The 12,657-nt window shown below is 39.8% G+C and overlaps 1 protein-coding gene across 1 annotated transcript in view; it reads right to left on the bottom strand.

Annotated features, from left to right (window-relative positions):
* Positions 1-4,874: 4,874 nt before the first annotated feature.
* The window catches only part of LOC109972532 (Krueppel-like factor 5), a 52,134-nt gene continuing 44,351 nt past the window's right edge, over positions 4,875-12,657 (bottom strand). The window contains exon 8 of the mRNA XM_020621464.1: positions 4,875-5,978. Within this exon, the coding sequence (XP_020477120.1) occupies positions 5,287-5,978 (692 nt within the window). The 3' untranslated portion in view covers positions 4,875-5,286. The remainder of the gene's footprint in view (positions 5,979-12,657) is intronic.

The following is a 12,657-nucleotide window of genomic DNA, read 5'->3' as shown; positions in this document are numbered from 1 at the left end:
ATTCCTTTACATTTATACCCCCTCCACTTTCCTAGTTTATTTGGTTTAATTCTATTTTCCCTTAAGTAATGAATATCAGTCTGCATATAGTTGGATACACACACACTGCACACTTTCACACACACAACTCAATACCCTCAATTAATAATCCCTTTGCCCCCTTTGTTAATGTTTGTTGTCTCATTTGTCTCATGTAGTATGTTATGTGCTTTGTCCTGTAAATGTGTTATTTTGTGTTGCAATAAAAAAAAAGAAATACTAGAACATTTTGCCTTTGTAACATTGTAGATGAGTCAGAAAACAAGAAAAAGCATGCTGTGGGCTCTTTAACTATGTTAACAGCATTGTTACATCATAGACAGCATAGACATCTACTATGGTGGATTGTTTTTTACACTTATTGTATATCCATTAATGTAAATTCAAAAGTTATTAGGAAATGGTCAGACAGAAAAGGGTTTTGGGGGCAAACTATTAAATGTTCTATTTCTATGCCATGTGTCAGAGCAAGATCAAGGGTGTGATTAAAACAGTTAGTGGGTTTATTTACAGTTTGAGAAAAGCCAGTTGAGTCTAATAATGAATAGAATGCACTGTTGAGGCTGTCACTGGCAACATCTACATAAATATTAAGGTTACCAACTATGATTAATTTATCTTTATTAAGCACTAAATCAGGCTGCCTTGGCAGTGCACTCTTTCATGTATTTGTTGTTTTTCCTTGTTTCCTTAGTCTTCTGCAATCCAGCCCAGGTTACCTTTACCAGAGAATGGCTCCTAAATAACAAATCATTCTGAACACCTTATCTCTAATGCAAAAACATCCCACTCATTGTTCTAATGGATTTTAAAAGAGCAAATCTCACCCATGAGCTGCCCAAGTACAGATAGCATGTCAATCACCTCGGACCACTGCTACATGGCAATAAAAGACACATATCGCTCTGTCAACCATACAGCCCTCAGTCCCTCCTGATCACTGCATGTTTCATCTCATCCCAACCTATAAGCAGAAACCTAAAGCTGCAAAGCCTGCGGTCAAAACAGTGAAGAGATGTACTGGTAGGAAAAGTGAGAGCTACAGGCCTGCACAAATTGGAGTGTATTTGAGGCTATGTCTACAGACCTGGATGAACTCACTGACACTAACATCAGCTTTTGTGAAAATGTGTGTGCCCACAAAGACAGTTCTGCACTTATAACAACAATAAGCCCTGGTTCACAGTAAGACTCAAGTGGATTTGTTGTGTCAGAGGAACCCTACAGAAGTGTGGACAGGATCCTGTACAAGCAAGGTAGGAACACACTGACAAGGGAGATCAGAGTAGCAAAGAGGAGCTACTCTGAAAAGCTGAAAAAACAGTTTTCAGCCAACAACCTGTTGTCTGTGTAGAGAAGCCTCGAAAACATCACTAGCTACAGGAAACTATTCCTCTGCTGTGGAAGACCATCAACTGGCAGACGACCTGAATGTGTTTACTGTAGGTTTGAGAAGTTTTACTCCACACACCTCACCTCAGACCCAACATTTGCTGTTGGCCACTCCAGCCTCAAGAATACATTTGACTGTGGGTGCTCATGTCTCTAGCTTCATATTTCTGACTATGGAGTTGCCAGTCATCAGAGTTGGTTTCTCATTGGGTGTTGCTGAGTGGGGAAAATCCATTTGAAACTTGAACAGGCAGGTGATGAACCATAGATGTTTGTTCTTTAGCCTTCTACCAAGACATCTTACCTTGATGAATCTTTGTTGTTGGTCACTACAAAACATACCTTATACATAAAATCTTTAAACTATCAAAACTGTCTAGCATTTCCTTTGATGGTGAGATGACGTGAGGTGACTATACAAAAAAGGAAGTAGTGACTTCTGAATGACCATAGTAGTTCTTAGCTTCTTTGCACTGCAGGAAAAAATTGTGAATGAGAATTTAAACAGTGAAGAGAGACTATTGTTTTTATTTGTTCTGAATGAGGCAGAGTTTAAAAACAAACAGAATACAAGACAAAGAACTAATACATTCTTACTTTGAATGTTTATCTACATATTACTTCTTAACCAATTGGTAAATTAAAAGACAATGTTTAACATTAAATCAATGTACACTTATACATGGTCATAAAAAAATTGGGTTTTTTATTTCATGTTTACAGTTGTCTGTACTGACATTACAATGAAATTGCATAGATTACATCTTGTCATACATTATGTGATAATAACTATGGCATTAATGTGTATGGGACCTCTATGGATTGTTGTGTTCTTTCTTACAGAACAGTTAATCTAGGCTATGTCGCTGGTTAATACATATTCTTCAAGTTCATTATTGTTTTGTCAACTTGGAATGTAAAGTCCCAGCACTGTTTGTCCTTTGCATTCATGAGAAAAACATGTTATGCTGAGAGCCAGTTTCATGGGCCAGCTGTCTCTACAAGAAAACAGAGACTCAGAGGCATCTGAGGTGAGTGACACTCCATCCATCTTGACCTCTCTACTCTGGTTGTCTACAGGGTAAGAAAGTGTTTAAATGTCTTTACTAATGACTTAGTAACAAGTTTAGTGTGAATTTGTCTAATTAAAGGTTTAGTACACATACTATAGTTTAGTTCACACACTCTGTGCTGGCAAATCTTGCCAGCCTGGGACAGGTTTACAAGGTGTCTGTTTTATCAGCAAAGGTTTAATAAGGGAAGCATAACGCAAAAGCATAACAAAGGAGAAGATTAAAACACACGCTCATAAAAAGGAATATATATATATATATATATATACAGTATATATAAAATAAAGATTTCATGAGCTCCAACTGCATTGCTTTGTTTTATGCTGATGCAGACTTTTACAGTGGTACTAAGTCTTTGATTTATCTGTTTGATAGTTTGTGGATACTGCTGAGCTGAAAGGGCTGTAGTCCTTCAGAGGTAGTTTTGAGTTTAGATGTCTTGCTTGAAGGCACCTTACTAGGAGTTCTTAAAAACAGATTTTCTTTCTTTATTTCTATCATTCTTTTCCAGGACACTCTTATATTTGCTCTGAGGATACGACACAATTCAACACCTCTAGCAGTCACCGGCCACATCGACCTGATCAGTGTTTGATTGTTGTGTCTTGTTGCTTTTCTTCTTTTGTCTCTCCTCTATCCACTCACCCCAACCGGTCGAGGCAGAAGGCCGCCCACCAAGAGCCGGGGTCTGTCGGAGGTTTCTTCCGTTAAAGGGAGTTTTTCCTCCCCACTGTCGCCAAGTGCTTGCTCAAGGGGGATTTGTTGGGTTTTCCCTATGTAATAATATTGATAACAGTAAGGTCTAGACCTTACTTTGTAAAGTGTCCTGAGATGACTTTTGTTGTGATTTGGCGCTATACAAATAAAATTTGATTTGATTTGATTTTGATTTGATAACAGGCCCTGCTAAAACTGAAAGAAACATATTTAGATAGTTATACTTTTTGTTTTGTTGGAACTGCTCTGGACCTCAGTACACTCTGAAATGAATGAGGTTTATTTTTCCTCTTTAATTTGACAGTGTTTACAGCCACAGATGAACAGCAAGGGAAATTTAGTCTTTTATTTTTTGTAAATGAAATATACAAGTGTTTATATTTTCTTATTTAAGGTAATGTTATGCAAAACTAACATTAACTCCCATGGTGGATAAGAAGACTATTTGTGCATGCTAGTGTTAAGCTAACCATTACTAGCATATAGCTGCTTATATCTCATTTAAAATGGATCGAGATAAATTGTTTTTTAAGTTATATTTTGGGCTTTTTATCTTTTATTTATTGAGAATCAGAAAGAAAACAGGGGAGACATGACAAGTGTGATCCTCTGACAATGCATATGTTGCTAAGTACATGGTGCACAGCGCTGTAACCACTCAGCTATGGGGCACCCAAGATTAAAATACATTGTTGACGAACTCTGTGCTGAACTAATCATTAATCATAAATCATATTTAATCTTTAATTTGTCTCTGTATGGTGGTTAAAAATGTCCCTGTCCCAGCTTTGACTGTGATAGCATGACACTTCACTTCCAGGTTGGATTGAACAGGTGATTCTCTGCTCTCAGACTGAGGAAAGGGAGTGTGAGAGCTCTGAATGTAGTTACACTACACCTAGACTGTTCAGATCAGCTGTTACACACCATTCTGTTCTCACACACAATCTGTATCTATGCATTATCTGTTGACTTACGTACTAAACAATTCTCTGAATTTTTGTGCTCTCTCCAGTGTTTTGTCCTCAATAAACTGTACCTCCATATACATTTGTGAGCACCTGTGTAACAAAACACACTACAATGAAATCTGGACAGTTTAAAAAACATTTTTTTAATATTCATAATGACAAGATTTTGGCTGGCATCATTAAGACTTTTCATTTTCACAGTACTATACATGTATTCTTCATACTCAGCAGAAAAATGCCAAAGAGTCATGGCCCCTGTGTTATTTAAATGTGCAGCAAGATTGTATTTTTTAAACTTACAGAATGTAGTTTGTTTCCATTTGGAAACTTTACTGGTGCTGGCACAAAACCTGTAGCAGTAAATGTTTGCTGGGAAATTATGTCACAAACCTCTGCATTATTATTCTGCAAATAACTGTGTAGTTCAGATATGTTAGTGTCACTGATTCACTACAATATTTCTGTTCACACCTAAGAACAACTTGGATGAAGACTAGACAACCTTTTAGGCCATTTAGCATACAAATGAGTGCAACAACTTCCCAAAGCATAGCACAGTCTGCTGGGATTTTTACTGTGTGTTCTCTAACATTCAGCCAGCTTTAGCTTATGTTTATTTCTTTATAGCATGAAAATAAGCTTCCAGAAACTTGAAACCTGCTTGAGTAAAAAAAAAAAAAAAAACTCATACAAGTCCAAGTGTCTCTAAGTGGCTTAATGTTGCATTGCCAACTCTCAAATCAGTCTCCATTAAATCAAAGTAGCTATCTATAATAGCGCATCCAAAACTCTAAAGCAACAAAACATACTTTGTTAAACAGTCAGTACTGATGTCAGTAGTAGCTGTTTAGCGAAAGCACAATAAACACTGGTGTTATCCTTTAACTGAGAGCTATTAGTCATACAATATTTCATCATATATCAAAGATAAAACATCAGGAAAGTACAGAATGAAAGACAAAATAAGTGAGAACACTCTATATTGTTGTTGTACCACTGTTTGAATAAATTGCCATGTGCCTGTGTCAAATCAAATACTGAATCAGATACTAGTGGCATAAGCTGTCCTGTCACCCACAGTCCACTGTGTGTAATCACAGTTCTAGTTCTCCTCTGGCCTGTGGTCCACAGCCTGTGGCAGACTGCTGGTGTGTCCTCAGGTTGCAGATCCAGGCGAACCTCTTCCCACACTGGTCACAGTTGAAGGGTTTCTCCCCAGTGTGAACTCTCTGGTGTTTCTTCAGGTTTCCGGCCTCGGAGAAATGTTTCCCACAAGTGTCACAGCGGAAGGGTTTCTCCCCTGTGTGGACTCTCTTGTGTGCTTCCAGGTTAGACAGACCAGAAAAAGCCTTGCCACAAGCTCGGCATATGTAGTTCTTCCTGCGATGCTCACTGGGCATGATGCTGGCAACCTGGCTTTTATTGTGGAGAGCCAGAAACCTTGCTTGATGATGTGCAGCAACGGCCCCCTCAGTGCTGGCCAGTGCTGGTAGGGATCCTCTGAGAGGTTGTTTGAGAGACATTGTTCTGCTTGTTGTGCTGATAGAAGGGACATATGCTTTATCACTACTGTCACTGTTGGTGTCAGAAGCTGTAGTGGAGGACAACATGCCCTGAGTAGAGGGAATGCTCTGCTGCTGCTGGTCTGGGATCCTGTTGCTGCTCTGATGCTGTTGTAGTAGCTGAGTTTGTGCACTTATCATGCTTGGTGTTTGCCTCCATGAAGACTTGGTAGAGGGAGCATGCATGTTCAGAGGTATGGACAGAGATGTCCCTGTTGACAGAGCTATGAGCAGAGAAAACATGGAGTCAGCACATTTTTATTAAACTGACCTCTCGAGATGATACAAAGACTACATTTTACAGTAAATCATCTTTTGCCACGCTGCACAGTACAGTATGAACATTTTGGGATTTTAATAAATATAATACGACTGTTATGGTTAGCCTTTAACAGATACAGCTCACACAGTGCTATGACATTTGAATCTAAATGAAAATTTACACAGGAAGTGTTCACATGTATTTTATCAGATCACACAAAAAATGTATGTGTAATTTTTAAGTACTCTGATTGTTCTGGCATCCTGAGTAAAACATATACTCTCTGTAGCCATCTATTAAAATACCACAAATCAGCTGCTGTCTATTTGTTCACTGGTTGAATGGTCCCATTTTAACTGTAAGTTTTGAGGCTTTGCTAAACCTACTGAACAAATCAGTAGGTTTGGTGGTATTTTAAAAACAATTATTCCGGCTAAGCTAAGACCCAGGTTAGCTGTGCTGCTACTGGACAGCTAGTTCTATTCACTTCAATGCAATTTTATTTGTATAGCACCAAATCACAACAAAAATCATCTCAGGGCACTTTACATAGTAAGGCCTAGACCTTAAGATATTACAAAGAAAAACCTAACAAATAGCAAACCTGGAAAGAAAAAACTCCTTTTAATGGAACAAATCTACAACATAACTAGGCTGTTTGTGAGCAGGCATCTGCCTTGACTGGCTCGGGTGAGTGGATAGAGGAGAGAAAAAAGAAAAGCATCAAGTAACAACAAATAAAACAAACATTTGAGAAACCAGAAATACATAGCTCTGAAGCCAGTGGTATTTGCAGAAAGTTACCGGTAGAGAGAAAAACAAACTAGGAGACACAAGGTTAATGAAATACAATGTGGCATAAAAATGAATGGAGAGTGAGAAGAGCAGAGAAACACAGAGCATCATGGGGCCCCTCAGCAGCCTAGGCCTATAGCACCATAACTAAGGGAAGGCTCATAGTCACCTGAGCCAGCTTTATCAAAAAGGAAAATCTTAAGTCTAACCTTAAAGGTAGAGAGGGTGTCCGCCTCCTGAACTGAGACTGGGAGTTGGTTCCAGGGGAGAAGAGCTTGATAGCTAAAGGCTTTGCCTCCCATTCTACTTCTATAGACTCTAGGAACCACAAGTAAACCTGCACTCTGAGAGCAAAGTGTTCTATTAGGATGATAAGGCTCTGCAAGGTCTTTAAGATACGATGGAGCCTTGTCATTAAGAGCTTTGTATGTTAGGAGAAGGATTTTAAATTCTATTCTGGATTTTACATATGAAGACAGGAGAAAGGATGATCCTGGGAGTCTGGACGCTGGTCGTGCTGGTTTGGAGCAATTCAAGTCAATTTTTTTGAACATTGCTACACAAGTAGCAGAGCACTCTCCGAGAGCAAAGTGCTCTGTTGGGATGATAAGGCACTAGGAGGTCTTAAAAAATACAATGAAGCCTTGTCAATAAGGGCTTTGTATGTTAGGAGAAGGATTTTAACATCTATTTTACAGGGAGCCAGTGGAGAGAAGCTAATATGGGAGAAATATGATCTCTCTTGCTAGTTCCTGTCAGTACTCTGGCTGCAGCATTTTGGATTAATTGGAGGCTTTTTAGGGAATTATTGGGACATCCTGATAGTAAAGAGATAAAGTAGTCCAGCCTGGAAGTAACAAATGCATGTACCAGTTTTTCAGCACTACTTTGAGACAGGATGTTCCTAATTTTAACAATGGTGTGCAGGTAATTATTAATACATACATACATTAGGGTGGTCTAAAACCTCATCCCTACAAAAAAAGCTCACCATTCCCAAAGAACCCCCCAAGTTGAAGCATGTTCCCACTGCTGTGGGTGTACTGCTGGTTAGGTTCCAACAGTGGAAATGCAGCTATCATGTGCAGCTAGAACACCTCACTGACACACTACTGTGCGCTGATGATGTAGATAGCTGCCTGCTAGGAGAGCTGGCTTGGTCAGGTATAACAAGAACTCACATTTTCAAAAATGTTGAAACAAATTGTAAATTGGTACTTCTTAGACAGACTCACCACATATTCCTATAAGTGGTCACTTGGCCACCTGAAAAAATGTCAATGTAATAAAATGACATAACACCACTCCTAAAGATGAAAATGTTAACAGCTTTGACCCTGGCTCAAAATCTCTGCCATCAGCCAGCTGTCACTACATAGAGTAGATCTCCATTTCTGAAAGCCAGAGTTTCCCTTATTTCACCTCGAACAAATTTACCATGCTTTCTGAAATATCCCCTAGATTGTAGCATGTCAGCTAGCTTTAGCAACATGAACATGCCACACCGTAAACAGATTAGCTTTACATAGTACATTGATATGAGTGAATAGTAAATGCTACAAATGTCTAAATAAATGTCCCATGCAGACTGACATAACAATGTGCGCTTACAGTTCTTCAGAGCTGCACACAAGTCACACTACACTTATTAGCTGCACTGTCTTCAGTGCAGTGCTCAGCAGCCACACACCATTACCACAAGGGGGCTCACATACACTCAACTTCAGCAGCACTCACAATGGTGAACAATCTTTTAGAAAAATTCTGTATCCAAATTATGTGACGGATCAGTAACGGCATCTAGTCAACTGCTTTGTAGACCATACCCTACCTCTCTAAAAAATATCATTAATATCTGTTCATTACTTTATGCTTTTAACAACAACAAACACTCACAAACAAACCAACTAACACCAGCAAAAACATAATCCCCACTGTTGGTAGAGGTATTAACAACAACAACAACAACAACAATAATAATAATAATAATAATAATAGTAGAACACAGTAGTGTGGACTTCATAGAAAATTGGAAAACATTTTGGGGAAAACCTGGTCTGATTAGCAGAGACAGCATCCATCCCACTTTGGATAATGCAGCTCTTATATCTAAATTCAAAATTCAAATTTTATTTATATAGCACCAAATCACAACAAATGTCATGTCAGGACACTTTACAAAGTAAGGTCTAGACCTTACTGTTATCACTATTATTACAGAGAGAAAACCCAATATATTATTATTACAGAGGGAAAACCCAACAAATCCCCCTTGCGCAAGCACTTGGCGACAGTGGAGAATAAAAACTCCCTTTAAAGAAAGAAACCTCCGACAGACCCCGACTCTTGGTGGGCGGCCTTCTGCCTTGACCAGAGGAGAGAGAAAAGAAGAAAAGCAACAGGACACAACAAACAATCAAGCACTGGGCAGATTGATGTGGCTGGTGACTGCTCATCAGAAACATAGAGCTCCAGATCCAGGGAAACCTGCAGAAAGGTACAGGGAGAGAGAGAGGACACACTACGGGAGAGAGGAGACAAAAAGTTAATCATGTGTAATGGTGGTATATAGATGCATGGAGAGAGAGGAGAGGAGAGGATCGGATCTAGAAATCTGGATGAGTTTATTTGTCAACCTAAATTATGACAACCCACAGTTGACACCAGCGCACAGGGTCTTACACGCCTCTCTGCAGGCTCTTGGCAGCTGCTACCCTCCCAAAACAGCCCAGTACCCAACAGAAACTGTGTCTGCCCCCCGACCACCTAAATTATATATATATAAAAAATCAGCTCAAGAGGAGTTATTCATAAGAACCTAATTAAAATGACGGAACAAAATAACAGGATAATCAAATGTGAACTATTAAATATAACTATAATATAAATACATAATATAAATAAATCTCTGTTAGTGAATGACTTGATAAGTGAACATCACACTGATTTATTGTATCTTACTGAAACCTGGTTACAGTTGGAAGAATATGTCAATCTAAACGAATACACTCCACCTGGTCACAGTAACTGTCACATCCCTCGAAACACAGGCCGAGGTGGTTGCGTGGCAGCGATCTTTGACACAAGCCTATTAATCAACCCTGGACCTAAACATAGTTATAACTCATTTGAAAGTCTCACTCTGAGTCTCTCACACCCAAACTGGAAAACTCAAAAGCCAGTTCTACTTGTGACTGTATACCATCCACCTGCCCCTTATTATGAGTTTTTAACTGAATTCTCAGACTTCCTGTCTGATTTAGTGCTTAGTACAGATAAAATCATCATAGTGGGTGAATTTAATATTCATGTAGATGCTGACAATGACAACCTCAACAGTGCATTCTATTCATTATTGGACTCAATTGGCTTTTCTAAATAAACCCACTCACTGTTTTAATCACACCCTTGATCTTGTTCTGACATATGACATCAAAACTGAACACTTAATAGTTTTTCCTCAAAACCCTCTTCTGTCTGACCATTTTCTAATAACCTTTGCATTTACATCACTGAATTATACACTATGTGGGAAACAATTCCACTACAGTAGATGTCTATCTGACAATCCTGTTACCACATTTAAGGAAATGATTCTATCATTATTTACTTCAGTTCCATGTGCCAACATAATGGAGGGTGGCCACCTTAACTTTACTCCCACTCAAGTCAATAATCTTGATAGTACTGTAGCCTCCCTACGTACAACACTTGATACCGTTGCCCCTCTGAAAAAGAAGGCAGTGAAACAGAGGAAGCCCCATGGTACAGCTTGCAGCTCCACTCCCTAAAGCAGGCATCACAAAAAACTAGAAAGGAGGTGGCACTCCACTAAGTCAGAAGAGTTTTTTCTAGCCTGAAAAGATAGTTTAATAATATATATAATAAAGCCCTTTGTAGTGCCTGAACTGTGTATTATTCATCACTAATAAAAGAAAATAAGAACAACCCCAGGTTTATTTTCAGCACTGTAGCCAGGCTGACAAAGAGCCACAGTGCTGTTGAGCTTAACATTCCCTTAGATCTCAGCAGCAATGACAAATTCTTACTTTGCCGTCCACATGAATGCCACAAAATACAAATGAAATACAAAGTAGATGAATAAGTAACACAAAATCTAAGGCATTTTAAAACAGCCAATGAAAGAAACATAATGAAAAATACAACAAGAACACAGTGTAGTGAAGAGAGAATGTATGCTACGTGGGAGCTGTGTGTGCAAATAGTCAGTAGTGAGTGTGCAATTATGCATGTGCAAACTTAGTGTGTAAACAGTGCAGGTCGAGATGCATGAGGCAGTTCCTGAGTCACCTGTTTAGAAGTATGATGGCAGTTGGAAAGAAAGTTTTTCAGTCTAGAGGTCCTGCATTTCACACTCCTGTACCTCCGGCCCGAGGGTTGAGGTGTGAACAGTCCATGCTTGGCGTGGGGTCCTTGAGGATGGAGGCAGCTTTCCTGCGCACTCTGTGGTGATAGGTGCTCGGCAGAGAGGGCAGTGAAGTCCTGGTGATCTTCTCAGCAGGCACCTGCGGTCCATAGCAGTAGTGCTGCCGTACCAAATGGTGATGCATCTACTCAGGATGCTCTTGACTATGCAGCTGTAGAAGGTGCTGAGGATCCTAGGTGACATGCCAAATCTCCTCAGCCTCCTCAGGAAGTACAGTCACTGTGAGGCCTGCTTGACCAACTGTGTGGTGTTAAGTGTCCAAGTGAGGTCCTCACTGATGTGGACACCCAGGTATTTGAAGCTGCTCACCCTCTCCACTTTGAGCCCCTGGATGAACAGTGGCTGATGAGATCTCCTTTCCTTCCTCATGTCCACTATCATCTCCTTCATCTTGTCCGTGTTGAGGGTGAGATTATTGTCCTCGCACCATGACACCAGACCGGCCACCTCCCTCCTGTAGGTTGCATCATCCCCACCAGTGATGCGACCTATCACTGCAGTGTTGTCCGCGACCTTTAGGATGATGCTATCCTTGTGGGAGGCGACACAGTCAGGGGTGAACAGGACAGGGGTGCCCAATACATCGATAGCAAAGGCAGTAGTAGAGGATCGTGTGCCATTCAAAAAAAAATTTGTTAGCCTATCATCCTTCCTGCCTATGGCATTTGACACTTGATTGACATGCAGTGCAGCCAGTCTGAGATCTAGTATTTTCTGACACACGAATCACCAAGCATGCGCAGTCAACCGCACAAGCTACTGGAAAACTCCAGTGAGCTAACTACTTTGTCAGCCTTCCAATTTATTTCTACCAAAGAAAGGGTATAAAATGAGTTGGGGAGCTGAATCAAGTAAGAAACCGAAAATTTACCACTTTTATGCAGGATGGGAGGGGGACTTTTTTTTCACGATGTCATATTCGAAGTGCGTTTGCTTGATCTGCCAAGCTACCATCACTATTCTAAATAAGGGAAATGTGGAGCGGCACTTTTGAACTGTATATAAAAACTACTACATATACAGTGCCTTGCGAAAGTATTCGGCCCCCTTGAACTTTGCGACCTTTTGCCACATTCCAGGCTTCAAACATAAAGATATAAAACTGTAATTTTTTGTGAAGAATCAACAACACGTGGGACACAATCATGAAGTGGAACGAAATTTATTGGATATTTCAAACTTTTTTAACAAATAAAAAACTGAAAAATTGGGCGTGCAAAATTATTCAGCCCCCTTAAGTTAATACTTTGTAGCACCACCTTTTGCTGCGATTACAGCTGTAAGTCACTTGGGGTATGTCTCTATCAGTTTTGCACATCAAGAGACTTAAATTTTGCCCATTCCTCCTTGCAAAACAGCTCGAGCTCAGTGAGGTTGGATGGAGAGCATTTGTGAACAG

The sequence above is a fragment of the Monopterus albus genome, unplaced genomic scaffold (assembly GCF_001952655.1).
Source record: "Monopterus albus unplaced genomic scaffold, M_albus_1.0 scaffold260.1, whole genome shotgun sequence".
NCBI classification, from domain to species: Eukaryota; Metazoa; Chordata; class Actinopteri; order Synbranchiformes; family Synbranchidae; genus Monopterus; species Monopterus albus.
Note: the sequence above shows the minus strand (reverse complement) of the source record. Positions and strands in the feature narration are given on the sequence as shown.